The following is a 26,945-nucleotide window of genomic DNA, read 5'->3' as shown; positions in this document are numbered from 1 at the left end:
TTGGTTCCAGAACTGACGCAGGGGACCAAAACTCCTGTAGAGTAGTGAGTTGATTGTGGAGGGACCAATACTGCTGAAAGATTTTGAGCAACTGATGTTAGGTCAACAGCAGATGAAGCTTCTGAAACTTCAGCTGATGAATGCAGGTCAGCTATTGCAGGTTTGATGGCTGCATTTCAAGACTGCAAGATCATTGTTGCTGCACCTGAAGGTTTTGGTAGCGTTCCTACAGACTCTTCTGTTATTTACCTCTGCTATTTCTGTGCAGACCATGTTTTGTAGAGAGCTCTTTTACAGAACTGTCAACTGGTATGAAAGTTGCAAAGAAAAATAATTCACAAATTTTATGGAGTCTCCTATTAGTGTTTCCGATTTCAATACTAAAACAAGATTTTTCTATTACATCATGCCTCCATTTAATAGCCATAACAAAAATGATAATAAGTGGATTATTTCAAAGTTTATTTTTCAAAACTCTCATTGCCCATCTACTTTCATTACAGTACATATTATCTACACCCCGTATCACGATACATTGGCTTCCAGACTGTATAAAGCTTTGACAGGTCTTTAGAATTTCAGATGCAGAAGCTCCTGGTCACACAGTGCCAGCTATGTCAAGTCTGTTAAGTATTAAAAAAAAAATTTGGTTGTTCCTCTTTCATGGCTATCTGCAAAAACATAATTTTGTCATTTTTCTTTGATACATGGTGATACATACAATCTACTTTTTCATCCACCTCTGTTCAAGATTTACCACCATCCTCCTAATCACCAGATTTTCTTATCATTTGTTTTCCTTCATATTTACTGTCTTCATGGGCAAGAGGATCAAATTTGTTTCCTGTATGCAACACAAATTTCTCTGTTCTCTGTACTACACAAGCTGTGTTTTTAGGCCTAATGTACCTTTCCTGCAGGTTTTCCTCACACATTCTTCACAATTGAGTTGTGTTAATACTTATCTAACATTCTGCAAAATAATGTTCTATTGCTGGAACGTCATTTATGAGTGCTTTTATCACAAATTCTTCCAAACCAGCACTGGGTTTCGTGCAGTATCAGCACTTTTTCCCCTCCTTCTTGACACTCTAGTGTTCAACTGAGGTAATTCTACTTCTGTGAACCTTTGCACTCAAATGACAGCCTAGTTCCATACTATCAAGTGTTAATAATGGCACATAACACAAATGCATTTAAAATTGTTAGTACATTTAATCAGTCTTAAGACTTCATGTTTTGTTAACTTCAACTCCTGCGATTTTCCAGCCAAATTTCTCAAATTTTCCCCAACAAAAGTTGGGAGACCACCTTGTTGTCTTTCTCATATATTTAGGCCCATTCCCTGACTGACCTCCCTCTGCTTGATGTTTGCCTGTCACCTCTCTTGTCCTCAACTTTGTTTCTTATTTGGTTGGTCCTGCGATTTCTCTACCGTCAACCCAACTAGCACACAATGTTGTTGTTGTTATTTCCACCTCTTCCCCCCCTGCCCCCCCCCCCCCAGAAAAACAGTGACTGGAGTAATCATATCATCTTCTCTGCACAGTAACTCATTCCCCACACACACTCATTATCAGACTTCTCACCTACTCCTCAGTAATGGATATGCTGTGACAGTATGAAAACAAGACCGTTTTCTTTATTTTCAACACATTGAAAAAAAAAAAATTCATATTTCATAGTTAAATACCTGTTTTTCTTATCCCATTTGCTTATTTATTTCTTAACATCTATTATTTTTACCTGATGGTTCTTTAACATTTTGTAACTGCGTTGTTCCTCTTGTTCATATTTTTCTTCAAATAAAATATAAAGGAAAGAAACTACCTAACTGGAGGAACTGTAGAGCAAATTAACAGTAAATTACTCTTTTTGGATTAACTGAACAATTTGCAAACACTGAGTAGCTTTGATCACTGTCTAACTCATCCACCTGCTAATAAGTTGAAACCATAAATTGGGAAAATAAAAACTTTGTTTTTGCAAATAAAATAAAATAAAATGATAGCATTTATTTGGCCACTGGAGCAGGGCATCATACGAGCATTTACATCTACTTACATACTCTGCAAGCCATCGTACGGTGTGTGGCAGAGGGTACCCTGTACCACAACTAGTCATTTCCTTACCTGATCCACAAGCAAATAGAGTGAGTGGAAAAATGACTATCTATATGCCTCCGTATGAGCCCTACATTTATTATTTCTGTGAGCTGCTCACTGTACATTAGATGGACATTTCTCAAACCTGAACTTTGATTCAAAATGCAATGTCAGAAACACATTTTGCAATTAATCTGGATGTCTCAAAAATTTAAATATAAACAAGAGATGGTGCATGGAAAAAAGGCCCTTTCATAGTTTTACAGCCATTGAATTCTACATAGCTTATGCTAGGATGACAATTTTCAGCAAAAGAAAAGGCAGAAGACCCTTTTTCTCACATCGCCCATACACAAAAACTACTGTATTTTGCAAATCTTCGAGGACTGATTATGATACCATATACCAAAAAATATTCACAATTTCTAATTTTAGAAATTGTAATATAATCTTTCTCATGTTCTTTGGCTACAATCCAAGGTACAGGGCCTAAGTGACAGGTGTAGATAATTTTTTCCATCTTCAGCCATTATGCCTGAGTAAGCTCCTTATTTTTTAAAGAAAATTCTATAGGCCTAACTGGATCACTATTGAAACTGTTTTCTTTTGCCTTCTGAAAGATGAAATCCTTCAAATTTCTTAAGTGGAGTTTGGGGAAATATTGAGTATCATCTTTTTCCGGACTTCTATCCCATATCTTCATGGGGTTGGCAAGTTAATTACTGGAGTTGACAATGTTAGTGTTAGAGGGTGGCTGGATACTCCTTCCTGTCGCCACCCTAAAACCCACCTTCCACCACCACATGGAATTCATGTACCCCATCTGTCTGCATCTGGTGTTACCTAAATGAAAACATGCAAACATTTTATAAATGTTTGCCGATTGTGTAACCAAGTCAGGACATGGGCACTAGCCTGGTATTCACGTAGTTGGATATGGGAAACTGCCTTAAAGCCAAATTTGGACTGGTTGGTACATCAGTTCTCATCATCATTAATTTGCTGGACAGATTCGATCCAATTTCCAAAGCAGTATGGTGATGCACACGGCTATACAGGCAGGTCACAAATGGGGCAGTAATAGGTAATGTAGTTATATACATACTCCCAAGGCTGATACATAAAGCAGAAGATGAAATACTAGTGTAATGTAAACCCTGTAATCATAAAAATACGCACTACAGATTTTGGAGAGTGGCACTTTAATTTCACACTACAATATATGCATTAATACTATTAGACAATGTGTGATTATATACATCGACTTGCTACTGGTGGAACTAACTGAAAAACAATGCTAGCTCTTCATTTAATACTTAAATTGCACAATTAAGTCCCACTGTCTATATTAAATAACATAGATGGTTCTTTTCCGTGTGCTATATGTTGTGCATTCTTCCTATTTCATTCCCACACAGTGTTTAAGCAGAAGACTTGCTAATGTCTCTTTGCAGTCTTATCATTACAGTAATACCTTTTCTTAACAAGTAGTACATGAAGGTATGAAACTGTAGTGTAGTCTGACATTTCACTGTGTCCTTGTTTGTGAAAATCTGTAAATGGTTTTTGCTTGAAACGATCAGCATTACAATAGCTTTGGTAATTCAGGAATCTTCTTCAATAGTGTGTCAAGAAAATGGCAAAGTGCACCTAGTAGATAGTGTCGGAAGTTCCATGCGGCTTTTCACGGATGATGCTGTAGTATACAGAGAAGTTGCAGCATTAGAAAATTGTAGCGAAATGCAGGAAGATCTGCAGCGGATAGGCACTTGGTGCAGGGAGTGGCAACTGTCCCTTAACATAGACAAATGTAATGTATTGCGAATACATAGAAAGAAGGATCCTTTATTGTATGATTATATGATAGTCGAACAAACACTGGTAGCAGTTACTTCTGTAAAATATCTGGGAGTATGCGTGCGGAACGATTTGAAGTGGAATGATCATATAAAATTAATTGTTGGTAAGGCGGGTACCAGGTTGAGATTCATTGGGAGAGTGCTTAGAAAATGTAGTCCATCAACAAAGGAGGTGGCTTACAAAATACTCATTCGACCTATACTTGAGTATTGCTCATCAGTGTGGGATCCGTACCAGATCGGTTTGACGGAGGAGATAGAGAAGATCCAAAGAAGAGCGGCGCGTTTCGTCACAGGGTTATTTGGTAACCGTGATAGCGTTACGGAGATGTTTAATAAACTCAAGTGGCAGACTCTGCAAGAGAGGCGCTCTGCATCGCGGTGTAGCTTGCTCGCCAGGTTTCGAGAGAGTGCGTTTCTGGATGAGGTATCGAATATATTGCTTCCCCCTACTTATACCTCCCGAGGAGATCGCGAATGTAAAATTAGAGAGATTAGAGCGCGCACGGAGGCTTTCAGACAGTTGTTCTTCCCGCGAACCATATGCGACTGGAACAGGAAAGGGAGGTAATGACAGTGGCACGTAAAGTGCCCTCTGCCACACACCGTTGGGTGGCTTGCGGAGTATAAATGTAGATTGTTCTCTTTCTATAATACGAGGCAACTCAAAGTAGAAATTTAATGAGAATATTCTGAGAGCATTGAAAGTATATACGATGTAAAGGTAAGCAATTAATTATATAATTAAATCATACAGTTTTTATCTCACATGATGAAATCTTTGCAGTAAAATTGTAACAGCAAGGTTCTGAAGATTTATTTTTATAATATGCGAATAAATATTAGTAAAAATATATTCACCGATATTCCCTATTATTTTAGTATTACGAATTTGAAAAAATAAACACAGTAAAACAACGAATAAATCTTATTTGTACTATGCTCGGCTAATGAATTTTAACTTTTAGTCGCTCCTGCAATAGCTATTACGCACAGGAGACTATAAAAATGCATTTGAAGTTGCAGAAGCCCTAGATCGATGAAATATTCCGACAGACACTAAAATTACGGCAGAAAAGGGAAGTGATCATCATACGATCATGCGACTCAGAAATTTTTACTTTGTTGCTTTGATCACTCAGATCGAAAATTTTACGGGGAGCAGTTAGTTTATACTTTCCAAAACTAATATTTTTCAGTGCCATGTCGCTACACTTGTGATAGATGCTTCAATGTCGCCAAAGTATTTTAGAAGTTATGGACTGACAAGTAGAGTAAAACGAATGTCAGTGGCGATTTTCATTATTTACATTACGAAATTACTTTGCGATTTACAAATATCGCTCAACGGTGCTGAAAACCGTACTCAGTTTGGCCACTTTGCTCAATTTTTAAAATCAACTAACTAAAATTTACAATTATTTGCAGTTACAGTTTCCGAGGACGCTACTTACATATTGGGGAATGTCATAGATTGTACCAGCCTTACTGTCAGTGTTGATACGAAACAGCGCGTCTCAGTTACGATATTTTGTATAAAGAACAATTATTAAACAAAATTTTCAGTCATCAATTTTTACTGTTCTTTTCTGACCCCGTTTTCTGAAACGGGCATACTGTAGGTACGCACAATGGAGACTCCAGGACGCCGAAATTTTCTTTCGTAAAATAATCGAATAAGATGAACAATTTACAATGACAATGATTTTAAGAGCTCTTCCATTTATTTTCTTAACCTATACTCATTCGTTGTACATGTCAACTCCGAATGTAAGCTACTGAAACAACTTTAAATTTAAAACAGCAACTTACCTTTTCAATGCAGGTGACGGCAAGATTCAAGAGCTTGACTGCGCAGATTTATGGCGCATGTTTGGTCAAATTAGGATTACTTCACAAAAAAATCCTCTTACCGTTAAATGAAACATTAACAGAAAGTTTGTATAAATTTATTTATTGTTTTAAAATACAGTATAGCCTCCTTTTATTTGGTCTCATAGTTACTGTTTTATAATCAACCAAATTACAGCTTTTGCACGACTCGACCGGATGTAGATCCCAGAATTCATCACTGCATTATATTGAAGTAGATGCGTAACGTATATAAACTATCTCTATGACTTTTTGCTCATGTCAAATCAAGGAAACTTTTACAAATTTTTGTGTTTTTGAAGTATTACTGGGATTATAAGTTAATGTCAACTGTATTATTAAATTATTTTAGTTTGCTCAGTGTCTCTCTTCCATATTAGTGTTTGTTCAATAATATCAAATAAAGAAATATGACAGTTACAACAACGAGATATCTACAGCCACACGCTAATCAATGAACAGCTGATTGCAAGAGTTGTGTAGTTTGCGTTTTCGCTGTCAAAATGTAGAGGCGTATTATGTAAACGCAAGGAGGAAGAGAATGCTCCCTGCAGAATTAGAGTAATGTGAAATACATATTCGTCTCTTAAATTTTCTTCCAATGTTTTTTTTTTTTTGCGATGGCAAACTTAACAAATTCGGGAAATTATAATTTTAAGGTAGTTCTTCTTGGGGAAGGTTGTGTGGGAAAGACTTCGGTAATTTTGAGATATGTTGAGGATAAATTCAACGACAAACACTTAACTACTTTGCAGGTTAGTTGATTATAGAATGTTTCTAATCATATACTGAAGTATTAGAAGAATCCAGTACTTGAGAACGATTTCAATTTTGCTTTTACAGGCGTCTTTCTTGAAGAAGAAGCTGAATATCGCTGGTAAGAGAGTTAATCTGTCAATATGGGATACAGCTGGACAGGAAAGATTCCACGCTCTGGGACCAATTTATTACCGGATGTCAAATGGTGCTATCCTGGTGTATGATATAACAGATCAAGATTCTTTCCAAAAGGTGATTAAGTGCAAGACTGACAATTACTTGCCCATTGCTCCTAAACGTATGTAATAACAAGTTCATAATTATCCTGCAGCTGTGGACGGTGCTACTTGTATAACATAAAATGTCATTAAATATTTTTTCAGTTAGGTACTAACTGAAAGTTCATTGCTAATTTCTTTAGTTTAGATGTAAATACATCTTAATGTTCACAGAATATTAAGTAAGTAATCATAATAAGGGTTAAAGATTACATTATTTATGTAGCGAGTGAGGTGGCTAAGGTACTGTTAATGCCTGGACTCGCATTGAGGAGGAGTGGGGTTTGTACCCCATCCAGTCATCCTGACGTGGGTCATCCGTAGTTTCCCCAAGATGCGAAGGTGAAGGCTGGGATGATTCCTTTGATAAGGCTTCGGCAACTTTGTCCTATTCTTGCCTTATTCTATCATACTTTGTATGCGCATATATTATTTCAGTAATGTATCAGACATGTCATGTACTGTTGTGCCAAGTGGTCAGAGGAGGGATAAGTAAATAAAAACAGAATAAACCCAAAGCAAATAATTTGAAAACCAGAGAATTAACATGTTACAGTATTCAGTTATTAGGTATGCAGTAATTCATTTATTCACGGCATGTGAGGATAATAAACTTTTAAGAAGAGGCTTTATCCTGGGTTTTGAGAAAAGAGAGGAGAGAATCTATGCAGCCACCTACTATTTACCTGTAACTTATTACAATATTACAGTAGTACATGTATAATATACTATTGCAACAAAAAAATTTTACCTAGTAACAAGAATGGCAACCTTCCATAGAATAAAAACAATTGCCAAATCATAGAAAGGCAAGTGCCCTTCAGTAAAGAATCTTGCCACACCCAGGACAAACTGAGAAAGGAATAGAAGGAAATTTGTTTATTAAATGTCTGTTTTAAGTTTGTGATACATTAGCTCAAATAATTTCAAGCATTCTGTTGTCGTGCGATGTTGATTTTCATGGTGCAGAGATGAATTAATAATCTTACATGTAGCAGTTTCACATAGCACTGTGAGGAATGTCATTTTACATAAATATTTTTCATTATGCTTCTGTAGATAAGTTACATATTGGACCACTGTAGCATTTTTCATTATGGTGTTATCATAAATATTAGGTTTCACTACCAGTCAGTTTGTCACCGCAACCAGATTTTGGAAATACGGAAGCGTCCGATCCCACCCGTCTGCTTTGACCCATGACGTCACAAATATGGCGGAAACAAAAACAAACACACACACTTTCCACAAGAAGCCTAATGACACTAACGGGACAAGCGCGGAAAATGGGGTATTTTGGGTGGGGGCCAAACTAAATATAAACAAATTTAGGCGCCTTGCGTAGATACAATGTGTAAGTGAAGACAGCCATGTATGAATACCCACCCACCTCCCCAGGGGTCGTAACCCCTGCAACCCATAGAAGATAAAGATGCTTCAGTAGCTGATCAGTGTTTTTTGTCTTTTTTTAAAAAAAATCTCACGGGATAGAACGAACAGATCAGAAAGATAAATATAATAAACTAAAACAGAAATTCGAGGAAACAGATAATTAAAATAAGTAATATGTGTTTTTAAATTAAAAAAAAAAAAAAAAAAAAAAAAAATCTCACGAGATAGAACGAACAGATCAGAAAAGTAAATAAAATAAGATAAAACATAACTGGAGACAGCCACAGTCAAACCAAACTCCTCGCCGTCATGACGTTACACACGACAACACCCTTACGTCACGGGTCAAAGCCGACGCGTGGGATCGGACGCTTCTGTCGACCCCAGATTTTCTGCTTTCATATGTGTTGGCTTCACCAACTCTCAACCAAATTGTCGCTTTCCAACCTAACCTAGACAATGGGCTGCACTACAGATCAGTCTGTCAACACTGGCAAAATTCAGGTTGGGGGAGAAGGGTGCCCAATATGTAACTTTATCTTCTAGTGTATACTTAATTTCATCCGAGTAAGTAAGCTGTCATTGACAAAGTTATCTTAATATTGACATAACCTTAACTTGTGTGAAAACACTTGTAAATACTCTTAAAGTTCATTTAATGATTTTAACATGGATTGTTAAATACTTGAAAAGTTTTGCACAGTATTATAAAATGTTTATGTCATTAATATAAACTAGTGATAGGTTTCAGTTTTATAGGCACACTGGGTAATAAATCAAATGGAATTGCTTGCACACCATCCCGTCTGCTAGTTATAGAGGTAGAGAAGATTAGTTTAACTATTGGTCATCCATTTGCATATTTTTACAGGCAGTCTTCCCAATTTGGCCGTAAAACTGAATTTAAAAAAAAAAAATGACAGTAGGTTCTTAGTTTTGTTTTTGTAGCTGTTTATAAGACACACTACCGTAAAACAAAACCATTTGTATTAACACCCAAAATGCTGCCACAAAGTATTATCTGCAGTATGCAAATGACTTCTAAGTGCAAGGCAGAGGGTATCTCCCACTGTACTAGTTATTAGGGCTTTTTCCCATTCAATTCATGTATGGAATGCAAGAAATATGATTGTTTAAATGCCTCTGTGTCACCATTATGTACTGTAATTAATCTAGTTTCATCCTCACAATCCATATGGCAGCAATATGTAGGAGGTTTTGGTATATTTCTAGAGTCACCATTTAAAGCAGATTTTTGAAACTTTGTTAGACTCTCTTCTGATAATTTCGGTCTCTCTGTAGTTTTGTCTATAGGCTGATGTATTTTCCTAATTCACATTCCTGCTGTTACAGCCTGGTATTTGTAAGAGTTTACCGATTCCAATTGTGACTCGTCAATGTTATATTCATAGGGTACAAGCTTTTTTTTCCTTTAACACAGTTTTAAGTTGCTGAACATTTAAGGGTCGACAGAAGCGTCCGATCCCACGCGTCGGCTTTGACCCATGACGTAAGGGTGTTGTCGTGTGTGACGTCATGACGGCGCGGAGTTTGGTTTGAGTGTGGCTGTCTCCAGTTCTGTTTTATCTTATTTTATTTACTTTTCTGATCTGATCGTTCTATCTCGTGAGATTTTTTTTAAAATTTAAAAACACTTATTACTTATTTTAATTATCTGTTTCCTCCAATTTCTGTTTTAGTTTATTATATTTATCTCTCTGATCTGTTCGTTCTATCCTGTGAGATTTTTTTTTAAAGACAAAAAACACTAATCAGTTACTGAAGCATCTTTATCTTCTATGGGTTGCAGGGGTTATGACCCCTGGGGAGGTGGGTGGCTATTCATGCATGGCTGTCTTCACTTACACGTTGTAGCTACGCAAGGCGTCTAAATTTGTTTATATTTAGTTTGCCCCCCACCCAAAATACCCCATTTCCCGCGCTTGTCCCGTTAGTGTCATTAGGCTTCTTGTGGAAAGTGTGTGTGTGTGTGTGTGTGTTTCCGCCATATTTGTGACGTCATGGGTCAAAGCAGACGGGCGGGATCGGACGCTTCCGTATTTCCACATTTAAAGTAGTTTGACTGAATATTTGTGCCCATTTGTTCAGATTGTACTTCATTGTAGATAACTCTATCATCTGCAAAATGTCTGAAATTCCTGTTAATGTTGTCCACAATGTCATTTATATAAAACACAAATAACAAGACACCCAACAAAAATCCTTGGCATATACTCAAAGCTACTTCTACATCTGTAGATGACTCTCCACACATGCTGTGCCTTCCCTATAAAGGAATCCTCAAACCAGTCACAAATTTTGCCTGACGCCCCATATGATCATAATTTTGATAATAAATGTAGGTGTGGTACAGAGTCAATAGCTTTTCGGAATTACAGAAATACTATATCTGCCTGACCACCTTGATCCATGGCTTTTAGGGTGTCATGAAAAAAGTGCGAGTTGAGTTTCCCAAGATCTGTGTTTTCGAAATCCATGCTGGTTAGCATGGAGGAAATCATTCTGTTGTATGTACCTCATTACATTTGAGCTCAACTATTTTCTAAGATTCTACAACAAAAGAATGTCAAGGATATTGAATGGTAGTTTTATGGATCACTTCTGCTATCCTTCTTGTAGACAGTTGTACCATGTGCTTTCTTCCAGCTACCGGGCTTGATTTTTCATTCAAGGGATCTAACAAGGAGACGGCACGACCGTGGGGTCGGGGATTTGTCCGCAATTTTGTGTGTTGAAAGAGGACCCCTAACACCTCACATGGTTAAAATATTAGGACGCACTACTCGGAAAATCTCGAGAAAAATTGATCCAAAGTTAGTCCCTTGCTGAGCCACCGTCTGGTGTACATGGTTAGCGCTCGGACCTTTACGCCAGAGGTCTCGGGTTTCGGGTTCAATTCCTTCTCTGGCACTTACCTCTCTCTCTCTCCTTTTTTTTTTTCCAGCGCACTGTTATGGGAGAATCGTGAAATTAATTCCCAGGAGGATTGTATAAAAATTCATTCTATAATTCACAATCAATTGTCACCAATATTCTGAGACATGATTCAATATGCCTGGTTTGCCTCAAAATTATTAGAAACTGGAAACATTTTCGTAAATGTTAATGGGGCATGTTTTTGTACAGATTTATTGCAAACGCTCTGTGATTGTAAAAAATCCGCTTTTATATGTTGCGCAAGATGTCGCAAAAATTATTGCGTTGTTTGTTTTTACGAAAATTACCACTGCGGTTCTTGTTTATAATTATTATATGTATAAAAATTGAATGTTTCCCAATCGACTTTGTTATTCTGATTAAAAACCAGTATTTCTCCTCATATACTTTACAATGAAAAATGGAAAACCCACCGCCATGAATTGTGTTGTTGGACAAAAAGAAAATAATTTTTATTCAATAATGTAGCTAATTTGTTAAAGATAATGTAGGTTTGGGAAACTTTCTGAATAATTGGTGGAATAACAAAAGAAAAATATGTGCCTGAGTAGGAATCGAACCAGAGACATCTGGCATAAGAGTCCGAGCCGTAAACATTTAGGCCAGACAGCGGGTCGGCAACTGGCTAACATTTTACACTTACAAGCCACCTAAGAAACTTTGAGTCAATTTTTCCTGGGGTTTTCCGGGTAGTGCGCCCTATTATTTTAACCACGTGAGGCGTTAGGGGTCCTCTTTCACCACACAAAATTTCGGACAAATCCCCGACACCACGGTCATGCCGTCTCCTTGTAAGACAGATTCCAGTTTACGGAGGTGCTAACTCGGCAGCATATTGGGTATAGTGTCTGATAGGGATTCCATCTGAACCTGTGTGAAATACTCCTGAAGTTTGATAGATAAAATGTATGAAGCCATTCTCTCAGTACGTTTTGAATGAATAGTGCTTGATTTAAGACATATTCTATTTGCTGCTACTTGAATTTATTATTATACAATATGTTTTTTCATTAACATGTAGGTCCCTTTACTACCCTAATCGCTAGTAGATAGAAGGGGGCTTGAATATACAGAAATGAGTCCCACTTTGTGCTAGTGATCTGGTAGTTGTGTGCTACATCATAAAACACAAGGAAAAAGTTTGTTGTATGTTTTATCCCTTATTGCTTGAATGGTTGCAAATTACACAAAAAATTCTAATAATAAGTCCTGGGTGGAAGAAGCAAGTATTAGTTGAGGCACTTAGCAGTCAATAGGTGCATAAATGAGATTGAAATGATCACTGTGCCTTTACTATAGGCAAGTGATTATCTGTACCTCTTTCGATATTTATACTTTCAAAAACATATGTACATACATGACTATTTTTGCAATCAGGTTACCTTATCCTATCCCCTGCAGTAGAAGACAGGCATACATAAATAATTGTGGAATGCTTGATAGTTGGCTGGTATTAAAAAGATGAGAAAAATGATTCAAAAATTCAAGGAAATGGAGCACTTACCTGTTCAATGGAATATAGAACATTATCGTTGAAGATATTGTAGACTGATTCAGACTATATCGTTCTCTTTTCTTAATAACCAGTTTTGTTTGAATGAAGATAAAGTCAAACCAAATTTTCTGCGTGTTGAAACAGCTGAATAGAAAATATCGTTATTTAGAACATTCAGAGTGTCGTACTTAGAAAGGGGATTTTGAGTACCAACAATTCATTGGTACATTGTAGCCTCCAGGAGAATTAAAACTCTTTAATTAGCTTATTATTGAAAACATGGTGCCCCAAGTGTTGGCAATACTGGTTTCCCTTTCCAAGCTATAAATCTAACGTCCCCCCCCCCCCTTTCCATTATCTGTCAGTGATGGCCAGTTACTGGAATAGCAAACCAGAGATTCCTAGAGGGTGGACTGGTCAGTGGTGTCAGCATTCTTAGTTCTCTGTTATTGTAAACTCTGGGCATGTTTTAGTGAACACCAGACAATCATTGGATGTGGGATTGTTATTTTGGAGAGTAGGGTTTTGGCATAAGAGATCACCAACATGGAAAGGAATTGCATTACAAAAATGAAATCTTTATCATTGGAGCGGGGCATATTAGAGTCAGACTGTCTTTCTTGTGACACAAAGAGAGAGGTGTCATTCAAGAAAGTGTCCTTTCTACATCAACCAGATTTTGGAAATTTCTTCTGGAACTGTAAAAATCTATAAAATTACATAATGATGGAACATTGTTGAAAGAATAAAGTGACCACAAATCTGCACAGTAAGAATTTTGCTCAGTTTGTTGTTGCAGTAGAGAAACATAAAACTGTCAACTCCAGAAAGGATGTTATAAATGCTCAAAGCAAGGTTGCTTCACAGTTGGGTGCAATAGCAAGAGAACATGCAAGAAAGACACTAATAAAGCAGGGTCAGCATGTTCAACACCAGACTCCTATGGAAACTGCTCATGTAATCATTGTGCTTGAAGCATGAAGTGTACTGTTTTTAGAAGAAAACAGATTTCAAGCATTAAAAGTGACAAAGATAATTTCATATGTAGATAATTCCTTTTTTTCTTGGTCTTTTTGCTAGCACTCTGAGAAAAGCTGTAGTAAGTCAATGCTGTCGTGCAGAGACAGGTACAGTGTGTTAACTGTAAGAAGGCAGAGATGTGAGGGGAGTGCGGGAGAGGACGAAGAAAGCATTGGCTGGCGAGGGGAGAGGAGCCGTTGGGAGGGGGGGGGGCGGCAAGGCACGCCTACCAGTTGCAGTGCTGGCACTACAAATTGTGCGTCATGCTTACATGAAAGCAGAACAATTACAAATGTCTGCTTGTGTCCGTGTATGTGCGGGTGGATATGTGTGTGTGTGTGTGTGTGTGTGAGTGGGTACCTGTCCTTTTTTCCCCCTAAGGTAAGTCTTTCCGCTCCCGGGATTGGAATGACTCCTTACCCTCTCCCTTAAAACCCACATCCTTTCGTCTTTCGCTCTCCTTCCCTCTTTCCTGATGAGGCAACTGTTTGTTGTGAAAGCTGGAATTTTGTGTGTATGTTTGTGTTTGTTTGTGTGTCTATCGACCTGCCAGCGCTTTTGTTTGGTAAGTCTCATCATCTTCGTTTTATATATATATATCTAAAAACAAAGATGATGTGACTTACCAAACGAAAGCGCTGGCACATCGATAGACACACAAACATACACACAAAATTCAAGCTTTCGCAACAAACTGTTGCCTCATCAGGAAAGAGGGAAGGAGAGGGAAAGACGAAAGGAAGTGGGTTTTAAGGGAGAGGGTAAGGAGTCATTCCAATCCCGGGAGCGGAAAGACTTACCTTAGGGGGAAAAAAGGACGGGTATACACTTCCACACACACACACACACATATCCATCCACATATATACAGACACAAGCAGACACATTTAAAGACAAAGAGGCGGAAGTGCAGAGGCAAAGATGATGTTGAATGACAGGTGAGGTATGAGTGGCAGCAACTTGAAATTAGCGGAGATTGAGGCCTGGTGGGTAACGGGAAGAGAGGATATATTGAAGAGCAAGTTCCCATCTCCGGAGTTCGGATAGGTTGGTGTTGGTGGGAACTATCCAGACAACCCGGATGGTGTAACACTATGCCAAGATGTGCTGGCCGTGCACCAAGGCATGTTTAGCCACAGGGTGATCCTCATTACCAACAAACGCTGTCTGCCTGTGTCCATTCATGCGAATGGACAGTTTGTTGCTGGTCATTCCCACATAGAATGCATCACAGTGTAGGCAGGTCAGTTGGTAAATCACGTGGGTGCTTTTACATGTGGCTCTGCCTTTGATCGTGTACACCTTCCGGGTTACAGGACTGGAGTAGGTGGTGGTGGGAGGGTGCATGGGACAGGTTTTACACCGGGGGCGGTTACAAGGATAGGAACCAGAGGGTAGGGAAGGTGGTTTGGGGATTTCATAAGGATGAACTAACAGGTTACGAAGGTTAGGTGGACGGTGGAAAGACACTCTTGGTGGAGTGGGGAGGATTTCATGAAGGATGGATCTCATTTCAGGGAAGGATTTGAGGAAGTCGTATCCCTGCTGGAGAGCCACATTCCGAGTCTGGTCCAGTCCCGGAAAGTATCCTGTCACAAGTGGGGCACTTTTGTGGTTCTTCTGTGGGGGATTCTGGGTTTGAGGGGATGAGGAAGTGGCTCTGGTTATTTGCTTCTGTACCAAGTCGGGAGGGTAGTTGCAGGATGCAAAAGCTGTTGTCAGGTTGTTGGTGTAATGGTTCAGGGATTCCGGACTGGAGCAGATTCGTTTGCCACGAAGACCTAGGCTGTAGGGAAGGGACCGTTTGATGTGGAATGGGTGGCAGCTGTCATAATGGAGGTACTGTTGCTTGTTGGTGGGTTTGATGTGGACGGACGTGTGAAGCTGGCCATTGGACAGGTGGAGGTCAACGTCAAGGAAAGTGGCATGGGTTTTGGAGTAGGACCAGGTGAATTTGATGGAACCAAAGGAGTTGAGGTTGGAGAGGAAATTCTGGAGTTCTTCTTCACTGTGAGTCCAGATCATGAAGATGTCATCAATAAATCTGTACCAAACTTTGGGTTGGCAGGCCTGGGTAACCAAGAAGGCTTCCTCTAAGTGGCCCATGAATAGGTTGGCGTACGAGGGGGCCATCCTGGTACCCATGGCTGTTCCCTTTAGTTGTTGGTATGTCTGGCCTTCAAAAGTGAAGTAGTTGTGGGTCAGGATGAAGCTGGCTAAGGTGATGAGGAAAGAGGTTTTAGGTAGGGTGGCAGGTGATCGGCGTGAAAGGAAATGCTCCATCGCAGCGAGGCCCTGGACGTGCGGAATATTTGTGTATAAGGAAGTGGCATCAATGGTTACAAGGATGGTTTCCGGGGGTAACACGTTGGTTAAGGATTCCAGGCGTTCGAGAAAGTGGTTGGTGTCTTTGATGAAGGATGGGAGACTGCATGTAATGGGTTGAAGGTGTTGATCTACGTAGGCAGAGATACGTTCTGTGGGGGCTTGGTAACCAGCTACAATAGGGCGGCCGGGATGATTGGGTTTGTGGATTTTAGGAAGAAGGTAGAAGGTAGGGGTGCGGGGTGTCGGTGGGGTCAGGAGGTTGATGGAGTCAGGTGAAAGGTTTTGCAGGGGGCCTAAGGTTCTAAGGATTCCTTGAAGCTTCGCCTGGACATCGGGAATGGGGTTACCTTGGCAAACTTTGTATGTGGTGTTGTCTGAAAGCTGACGCAGTCCCTCAGCCACATACTCCCGACGATCAAGTACCACGGTTGTGGAACCCTTGTCCGCCGGAAGAATGACGATGGATCGGTCAGCCTTCAGATCACAGATAGCCTGGGCTTCAGCAGTGGTGATGTTGGGAGTAGGATTAAGGTTTTTTAAGAAGGATTGAGATGCAAGGCTGGAAGTCAGAAATTCCTGGAAGGTTTGGAGAGGGTGATTTTGAGGAACAGGAAGTGGGTCCCGCTGCGACGGAGGACGGAACTGTTCCCGGCAGGGTTCAATTTGGATGGTGTCTTGGGGAGTTGGATCATTAGGAGTAGGATTAGGATCATTTTTCTTCGTGGCAAAGTGATATTTCCAGCAGAGAGTACGAGTGTAGGACAGTGAACCTTTGACGAGGGCTGTTTGGTTGAATCTGGGAGTGGGCCTGAAGGTGAGGCCTTTGGATAGGACAGAGGTTTTGGATTGGGAGAGAGGTTTGGAGGAAAGGTTAACTACTGAATTAGGGTGTTGTGGTTCCAGATTGTGTTGATTGGAATTTTGAGGTTTTGGAGGGAATGGAGCTAGAAGTGGGAGATTGAGTAGATGGGAGAGACTGAGTTTGTGTGTAATGAGAGGAGGTTGAGGTTTGTTGGAAAGGTTGTGAAGGGTGAGTGAGTTGCCTTTCCGGAGGTGGGAAACCAGGAGATTGGATAGTTTTTTGAGGTGGAGGGTGGCATGCTGTTCTAATTTAAGGTTGGCCTGTAGGAGGATGCTCTGAACAGCCGGTGTGGATGTGGGAGAGGAAAGATTAAGGACTTTTATTAAGGATAGGAGTTGACGGGTGTGTTCATTGGCTGAGTTGATGTGTAGATGAAGGATTAGGTGGGTGAGGGCAATGGATTGTTCAGTTTGGAACTGGTATAGGGACTGATGGAAAGAAGGGTTGCAGCCAAAGATGGGAACTTTAAGTGTGAGGCCTTTGGGAGTAATGCCAAATGTCAGACAAGCCTGAGAAAATAGAATATGGGAGCGTAATCTGGCTAGGGCGAAGGCATGTTTGCGGAGGGAATGTAAATAAAACTTAATGGGGTCGTTGTGGGGGTGTTGTGAGGGTGACATGGTATTAGAAGGTGGAAAGTGTAACATGAGGCTGAAATGAAAATGAAAATAAAAATATATGGGGAGGGATAAAGGTGGACTGGAAAGTAACTGGAGATCTGGTGTGAAAAAAGGCGAAAAGGTGTTGGTTACAGCTGGGCTATGTTGGACTTGGGTTGGTAGACAACGATGTGCACAAAGGTTAGGTGGTTGTGTTGCCACCAAAACACGTTAGAGGACGGAGAAATTCGGGAAAATTTCGAAAAAACTGCGTGTAATATATTAAAAGGAGTGGTTTTGTGGTGGCAGATTATGAAAATGAGGCTAACAATTGTCTGACGAAGAAATAATGACGTTAAAACCTGTGGGAAGCAGCTAAAAATTATCAGTGATGTGGGAAAAATGGAAATGGAAATAAAGCGTAAGTTACTAGAACTAACCGAAATGGTTGTTTAAAAGGTGAAATGAACTGTTTGTGAACTAGAAATGGTGGATTTTATAGCGGCGGTAGTGTTGAAAGCGGCAAAAAAAATTTTTTTGTTATGGTTTGGAAGTGGGTTACGTATTATTGAGTATACATAGGCGGGATAAAATTGTATAGCAGATTACGGTAAAAAGGAGAAGGTGAATACAAAGTGAAACTACTGGCAAAAACAGAAAGAGAAAATAAGACGACAGAAAAGATTTCGAAATGCAACAGTGACAATAACAAACGTAATTGTTGGGTTCAAATTAATGATATCAATATAATAGAGGGAAACATTCCACGTGGGAAAGATATATTTAAAAACAAAGATGATGTGACTTACCATACGAAAGCGCTGGCAGGTCGATAGAAACACAGACACATACATACACACAAAATTCAAGCTTTCGCAACAAACTGTTGCCTCATCAGGAAAGAGGGAAGGAGAGGGGAAGACGAAAGGAAGTGGGTTTTAAGGGAGAGGGTAAGGAGTCATTCCAATCCCGGGAGCGGAAAGACTTACCTTAGGGGGAAAAAAGGACAGGTATACACTCGCACACACGCACATATCCATCCACACATACAGACACAAGCCAAATTATATATACGAAGATGAGGTGACTTACCGAACGAAAGCGCTGGCAGGTGTGTGTGTGTGTGTGTGTGTATATATATATATATATATATATATATATATATATATATATATATATATATATATATATATATATATATATATATATATATATATATATATATATATATATGTGTGTGTGTGTGTGTGTTTTTTTTTTTCCCTACTATGCGCTCACAAACCATTCATCCGATTGCAATGAAACTATGGTGAAACTAACCGTAGGCCTACCCGTAGGGGTTGTTGGCGACTCCCGAGATGGGCCAGTAACTGTCTCTTCACTCATTTTGATAATGTTTAGCAGAACTGCACAGTAAAAACACACAGAACAGTACAGCGCAAAAACAATAACAAAGCAGACGACAATGGCTACCTTGTGCAACACAGTCAGCTACGTAATGTTGGCAGCAGTCGAAACTGCGTGCCTACCGAAGCCTCCCGACGTTTACCGACTTCTACAGATTCAGGACTAGGGAGAGGTCTGCCATCTAAAAGTTTACACACTGTAGTAGACATTAGTGTAAATGGTCCTACAGCAGTTTCTATCTCAGTAAGACTACAGCTATTTCTGAATCTGTTCCAGCAGAAGTCACTAACAAATTGCTTAGACAATTTGTCACAAAGCTAGATGCGCAAAGTAGTTTCACTTCCCAAACAGCCTGCATCACAAAAAATCCAAAGACACCTGGTATGCAACAATCAGATATGATATCACTATTGAGCTATGAAGATAGCTCAAATGGAACTGGAAATATATCCTGATAAAATAGTAATATGTGCTGCTTCTCCACTCTGTTCTACATGACCACAAAAAAAGAGATTGAGCAATAAAAGAACCCTTTTGGTTAATGACTTCTTTACTGCAATGTATATGAAAAGATTAAGAACATTAGTGAAGAAAGCAGAACTTGTAACACAGGGTAGTATCTTGTGTCTACGCATATGAGAGCAACTCTTCAAACATTCAGACAACGTGCATTTGAAGGTTACACTGTCCATCGAGAGGAGGCTATAGATGTTGAGTCTATGGTATACGTCATTCTGAACCAATAATCCTAACCACTCACCTCCAAATAACAGCTATTATAACTGTGCTCCTTTTACCTCCCATCGAGTAAACCTTTGGGTAATGAAGTCCTTGTGGATCTGAGCCACAGACTCTTTCATCCCTTTCTCCTCCTCAGGAATTTCAAAACATGTCACATACATTGGGGGTCTGTATTAACTTATCGCAGGTGTTGAATAGTGGACAGTTTTTGTTGTCAAATGATGTGTGCCTTTCAATTGCAGAGAAAACTCACACACTTCAGCATTATAAATGATCACCATCCTCCTTTGATCTGTTACTTTGCTCTCCTACACTAGCCAATACTGTCCTTTGAGAAGTGGCAGAACACCTATATTGACAACATTCCCATTTGGATCCAGATACATCAGTACCTGCCACCTCAGTGGATGTTTAACAGAGCTAGCTGGACACTTACTGCAACCTGTATATTTGAGCACCATTTGAGGATATGAGGATATCCTACTGTCATCCGTTGAGTTTCACATGGCCAGTACCTTTAGTAGAGCAAGGAGCTGCCAGTGGCAGGCAGGCAGTATTGCAAAACTGCTCCCAGAAGTTTTTTACTGATTGTTTGTGGGTTACTATTTCTCATCAAGCCATGTAATCCACATATCCCCTCCCTCTCTCTTAACACCCGCCAGATGTGTTTTAGGGCCACTAAAATTTGATAACTGTGACAGTGGTGGTCTAGCGACACGATTGGAAATGCAATACACTGAAGCATACTACTTCCCAGGTAATTAGTCAATGCCCTGAGGAAGTCTGCTACAATACAGCTAACAGTTACAACATAGGTTATTTTGTATTTTATAATATGATGTGGCAGTACTCCTAGCAGGCTTTTAATGAATTTGGCACCTGCCGTGGAAGCCTACATATGTATAGAACTGTGAAAGTTTCATCATAATCCATTTGTGGAAGCCTTTTACATTACTGGAGTAAAAACTCAGTGTGAGTAAAACATGGTCAAAGAAAGCATTTTTACAATCTATAAACTTTTTCTCACCGTCAGCAAAGGCTTGCAAGTCAGTGAGAAGGAACATTGGGAAAGATAATGCACCACAATGGCCGGGACAGTAGTCTTCTGATCAGTAACCCACACAATGGTGAAATACTTCTGAAAAATAATGTTTAATACCAAACAAGACAACCCACACCCAAATAAGGATTGGAATTAACTGCAAGAGCTTGACTGAACTTAAACTCCAGTAAAGCTATTGTATGGAGATGTTGGATCATATGCTGTATGTGGCTCACTGTACAACACCAGGGCCAGACAAAGTGCAATACATATTGCAACATTTGAATATTGTGTCCAAGAACTACCTCCTTAACTGAATCTAGTCTGGAGAATGACTCTGATTCTTGGAAGGAAGCAGTCATGAGCCACCTCTTGAAATCTGGGGAAGATCACACCAACCCAAGCAATTAGTCCAGTGCTGCAGCAACAAGGTACACTGAGAAGACAGTAGAAGTAATATCAGCATCAATTTAGTATGGACTCTTAAAGCCAGAAACTCGTATGTTACCTACAGTGCGGTTTTTGTGGGTACCATTCTACACTCAACAATCTATATGATTACTCTGCAGTTCACAATTAAGTGCCTAACAAAGGGTTCATCTAACCACCTTCAAGCTATTTACCTACTGTTCAGCTCTCAAACAGCACATGGAAAAATGAACACTTAAATCTTTCTGTGTGAGCTTTGATTTCTGTTCTTTTATTGTGATGATCATTTCTACCTATGTAGATGGGCACCAGCAAAATATTGTCACACTCTGAGAAGAAAGTTAGTGATTGAAATTGAGAAGACCTTGCTACAAAGAAAACGCCTTTGCTTTAATTATAGCCATCCCAATTCACATATCATATCCATGGCATTCTTTCTCTTATTTCGCAACAATATAAAATGAGCTGCCCTTTGTTGCACTTTTCTGATGCCTTCAGTCAGTCCTATCTGATGTGGATTCCACAACACACAGCAGTACAGAGGGCAGACAAGCATGGTGTAAAATGTCTTTTTAGTAGCCCTATTGCTTTTTCTACATGTTCTGCCAATAAATTGCAGTCATTGGTTTGCATTCCCCACAACAATATAATTTTCATGGTTCCAGCAATACAAGAGGCCTTTATGTGTTTACAACAGTTGATAGAAATATTTTTGGCATTTAAAGACCCTTAACACAGTGATAAAATATTGTCATGACTAAACCACAATCAAGTCCAAGTCTGAAGGCAAGGTCATCAATAATTTAAGCACTTAGTACTGAAAACATGTTTATTACTGACAGCAACACACATACTAACTGGAGTGAGCAGTTATTTATACAAATAGTCAGTATTCCAGAATGCTAGTATTTATACAGTCATCATGTAATCCAGATATACAAACACTAGATACATTGGATATTTCAAGAAACTTCCAGATATGATTAATACAAAATAAAAAGTAATTGCTATTTGTCAGGTTTGACTTGGCAACTTTGAGCATGCCAGTCAGTGATGCTAACCAATAAACCACACATCTACCAGAGCGTGCAGAATTTCTCCCACTTATGGAAAAACAGTGACCCGGTGCCTCAGAAGTCCTCAGTGGAGCCGACTACAGCACTCTGGATCTAGATTTTGTCAATGGTCCTCTTGTCTTCCAGTTGTGCTGTTACATTGTCTTCACTATGATGAGCATCGAAGGTAGCCCCCTCTAGTCAATGTTCGCGACTGTCAAGTGGGTCTTCCTTGAACCTCTCATTCTTGATCTGTTCCCCTGGACTGTAGTTGAGTACTTCATACGGAGAACAAGATTGACACCACTGCACTTTCACCTTCTTAATGAAGGTTATAATTGTTGACTTTGTGACATCCGACGAGGGACGAAGGCTAAGGTACAGCTCATACAACTGCACGAATGGAGCTTCTGAGGTTATCTTCCCTTTATACTGTGATCCTTTTTTTCAAAGTGGGATTTTAGTTTGAGATGGCAAAGCATTCTCAGCTCAACATAATCAGTGGAAAGGTGTCACTGGAGTGAGTGTCTTTAAGTGTTACCCTTTTTGGAAAAGTCAGTAACAGTGAAACATCTACAGTCTGGGACCCAGTGTGACGCTGCCTCTTTTATGTTTTCAATCTTTTGATTGTTTGTAGTCTCTAGAATAAACTTGGGGGGGGGGGGGGCACCATTCTTAGTTTCAAGAATTACCAAAGTTCCTGGGTCTCACTTTCAGTGAAAAACCCACACAGTTCCCACACTGGAAGTAACTCAAGACTGTAAACATCTTAAATAGCTTCAAGGGTTTCACTGTTTATTGGGACTCTAGAGTGTGGGAATCCATCTTCCCTCCACTTATTTTCTGACTGTGGAATTGTAAGAACAGTTAGACAATTACCAACTAGTGTCTGAATAGAAAGGAGAACGAAAAAAACAATACCACTGGCAAGCTGACTTTAGACTAAAGTTATGTAATGCTATAAATGGCAACAAACTACCAAGTTCTGAACAAGCTGTTCTAGAAAAGTTACCACTATAGTGTAAAATTCCTGCTCAATAAATTTGGTGAAATTAATATACTCTACTAGAAGTTGAGGTAGTAAAAGGATATATCTGTAATATGAAGTTACACGTGGACGATATAGTTTCAACAAGAAGAGGATAGAAGCTTTTGAAAAGTGGTGCTACAGAAGGGTGATGAAGATCATATGGGTAGATCCCATAACTAATGAGGAGGTACTGAATAGAATTGGTGAGAAGAGAAATTTGTGGTACAATCTGCCTAGAAAAATGGATCAGTTGGTAGGACACATTCTGAGGCATAAAGGGATCATCAATTTAGTACTGGAGGGAAGTGTAGGGGGGAAAAATCGTAGAGGGAGGCCAAGGGATCAGTACAGGAAGCAGATTCAGAAGAATGTATGTTGCAGTAGTTACTCGGAGATGAAGAGGCTTTCACAGGATAGAGTAGCATGGAGAGCACTCTTTGGACTGAAGATGATGACGACAACAATATGACATGAATTGAATAACGTCAGAAAGGGGTGAGACTGCAGCTATAAAAATTGCCAAGTTCGACTCAGCTATTGCTACAATTTACCAATCACTGTCTGGAAATTTTAAACTTTTCTTAAATTCTTTGGAATCATTGCCAAACAAAGTAAATGCAATGAAATATGCTTTGTCAGTTTGTGGAGCCTTCAATATTGACTTTCTTATAAAAAGTAGGGAGAAGAGAGGCTCTTTTGAATCTTCCTACATACTAGAATTTAAATGCTGAAATAAGTGTTGCTACTCAGATAACAGCCACTTGTGAAACAGTTTTATGTCAGTTTCTAGTTTAGAAGTGTTTATACAACACCTATCCAAATATTTTGAATGTGAGCTTGAGTGACTATCTAGCTCAAATACTAAGCTTTAAAGTAAAATGCAGTTTTGGGTATAACATATATATAAGAATGCCATGTAGGTACTAGAGTCAGGATAACAAACTACTTAAGCATTTTACTGAAAAAATAGAAGTGGCCCCAAGTTAATGACTAAATGATCAAAGTGAAAATTTTAAAATCTTCATTGATATATTAACACATTACTTTCAAATTTCATTTCCACAGGAGGGTGTAACTGTAAAAGGAATACTAGAATTAATAGATGGCTCATAAGGGGAATAAAAGTTCCTTGCCACTAGAAGGGGCTAAAACGTAAAATGTGAAACTTAGTAATTTCTCACCTAAAGCATACACATTATTATTATAACACATATAGTGCAGATGCTGACTCACAGATAAGCACAACAAAAAAAAAAAAGTAAAAAATAATAGCTTTCAACCAGTAAGGCCTTCTTCAGAATTAGATGTGTGCGTGCGCTGCATTTGCGTGAGTGTGTATTTGCTGTGTAATTCTGAAGAAGGCCTTACTGGTCAAAAGCTATTATTTGTGACACTTTTTTTGTTGTGCCTATCTGTGACTTAGCATCTCTGCTGTATGGCGAGTAGCAACTTTCCTTTTCACAATATTGTTACATTCCATCCTGGGTTTTACATTGTTTGAGATTATTATAAAAAATATTCCCAAATACCAAGAAAAGTAATAAGAGAAGCGTAAGGAAACCATAATGATAATGTGTATAAAATACAGCAAATGCCATGTGAAGTGTTATAAGAAGAAACTTATGAAAACAAAGAATCTATGAAAGCAGAGAATTGTATAAAAAAATAACACTGTCACAAGAAAATAAAATAATTATTAACCTCTTAAAGTGCTTAATACATTTAACAGTTTTCACAGGTTTGGCAGGTAATATGATGATTCAAACCAGAATACCCAGTTCAATAAGTACAAAATTAGCACATTTGCTTGGCCATTTTGCATCAGACATGAGGAAGTAGCTAAAGCAATAACAGGATTATATAACTAAGATTTTTCAGGCATTGGTGATGTTCCTGTGACAGTCTCAAAGAAGAGTGTTCTATACTTAACTGAGCTACTTACTCTTACCTAACTCCTCACTCCAAGCAGGATACATTCCTTGATGTATTAGACTGAGGTAATTCCAGTTTATGGAAAAAAAGGTGGGAGAGATAATATAAAAGACTACAGGACCATTACAATTTTCTGTTCCTTGCCTTCTTCCTCTTCCTTCCCCACTATGGTCTCCAGCTCTCCCCTCTCCCCCACTAGGTCACGAGCACAGTAACCAGTCTGTGGGGCTAATGTGTAACCATCTGGCTGAGCCCTTTGTCAACACATGGATCACACTTCTGGTACCAGAGCTGTCATCACCTTTTGTATACCTGGAAGTGGTTGCTCATCTTTTTTGGGCATTGGAACTCTCAGCAATGACTGCTGTCCCAGGCAGCCTTGCTGCTGACGGGTGGTGCCCACTGGGTAAGCTCCTGATCGGAGTGGATGGTACCAGATCGGACACTCTGCACATGAAGCATGCTAAGCTCCATACTTCTCGCTGCTCTTCTGCAGCCATCTCTTCAAATAGGAATGGTTCCCTCTCTCTCTCCTCCTAAGTTTGCTTCCTTGGCCTTCCCCTCCTTGGTCAGAGGGCCAGGCCCACCAGCATGCACAAAATCCTTTCCCTGTTACTTGGTTTGTTCCAGAACAGATGGAGAGACTTTCACTGATACAAAACTGCTCTTTTTTGTACAACATAGTGAAGATTAGTTTGATGAAGTTGACTCACTTAGTAAAAAGCAGTCTGGTTCCCACTTATTAAAATGTCCTCTTCCAGTCATTTGGTTTCCCATTATGCTGGTGAGCACTTAGAAAACATTCCAGTGAGCAATACACCTCCCAATCCTTAAACATGGCCTAGCACAGGGACCTCCACTTCCAATTTGATGAGGAACTTGGGATTAATCTGGCACAGTGTGGCATTAATTTTGTCTGGTAAGTCCAGATAGGTCCTAAATGTTAATACTACCTCCATCCTGGCCCTCTTACCATTCCTCCTCCATGGCAGTTCCCACAGCCTCCCTTCACGGAACTGCTCCTCCTCCTCTGCTGGAAAAGAAACCCACCTCTATGGCACCTGCCAGGGATGGGGCTCCCTCTAGGAGCGTCTCCAGGACAAGATACCTATTACTTAGTCTGATGTGGGACCCGTACTCTGTGGGCTTCAAGACCACTTATTCTCTTTCGGATCGTGGTGTTGCTATGACTTTTTCTCTTCACAACCATACTTCCTCTCATCCTCCAAAGGAGAAGATGATGCTCAAGTCTCAGGCTGAGGCCCCACTGGCATCCTAGGGGGTGTCACCCCTCTCTCTTTCAATCAGGGTCCGATCTTACATTCTTTGATGTCACTAAGTCCTTCCTAGTGATGAACACTGGCGCAACACAATGATCAGTTATGCTCATTCAACATCTATCTGGGCTCTTGTCTACTTTCCTCCAATTGAATTGAAATGTTTACTATTCTTACCTTCTGGAATTGCAGTCATTTTCTTTCTTTCTGCTCTGTAGCTTGTGCTGTCTTGCAGGAATCTCATTTCATGGATAATCTTTCACACAGTCTTAGTGGTTTCCAAGCCTTCTGCCAGAACCAGGTCAGCCCTTAATGAGCCTCCAGTGGTGTCAATACGTTGGTCCACAAGGACATTTTCAGTTCCTGGGTTCATCTTCAAACAGCACTGGAAGCGATGGCTGTCTGGATCCATTTAGGCTATGCAGTAACTATCTGTGACCTTTATCTCCCTCCAGACTGACCTCCTACACTTTCTGTTGTTCTTGCTCTCCTTAGACAGCTCCCT

At 39.6% G+C, this 26,945-nt stretch overlaps 2 protein-coding genes across 2 annotated transcripts in view; one reads left to right on the top strand and one right to left on the bottom strand.

Annotated features, from left to right (window-relative positions):
- The window catches only part of LOC126482342 (SIN3-HDAC complex-associated factor), a 32,942-nt gene extending 27,052 nt beyond the window's left edge, over positions 1–5,890 (bottom strand). Inside the window, exon 1 of the mRNA XM_050106422.1 lies at positions 5,777–5,890. The gene's annotated coding sequence lies outside the window, so the exon portion shown is untranslated. The remainder of the gene's footprint in view (positions 1–5,776) is intronic.
- Positions 5,891–6,264: 374 nt separating this feature from the next.
- Positions 6,265–26,945, top strand: part of LOC126482341 (ras-related protein Rab-21) — a 49,562-nt gene continuing 28,881 nt past the window's right edge. Inside the window, exons 1-2 of the mRNA XM_050106421.1 lie at positions 6,265–6,591; positions 6,680–6,847. Coding sequence (XP_049962378.1) covers positions 6,457–6,591; positions 6,680–6,847 — 303 coding nt within the window. The 5' untranslated portion in view covers positions 6,265–6,456. The remainder of the gene's footprint in view (positions 6,592–6,679; positions 6,848–26,945) is intronic.

This window comes from Schistocerca serialis, chromosome 5 (assembly GCF_023864345.2).
Source record: "Schistocerca serialis cubense isolate TAMUIC-IGC-003099 chromosome 5, iqSchSeri2.2, whole genome shotgun sequence".
NCBI classification, from domain to species: Eukaryota; Metazoa; Arthropoda; class Insecta; order Orthoptera; family Acrididae; genus Schistocerca; species Schistocerca serialis.
Note: the sequence above shows the minus strand (reverse complement) of the source record. Positions and strands in the feature narration are given on the sequence as shown.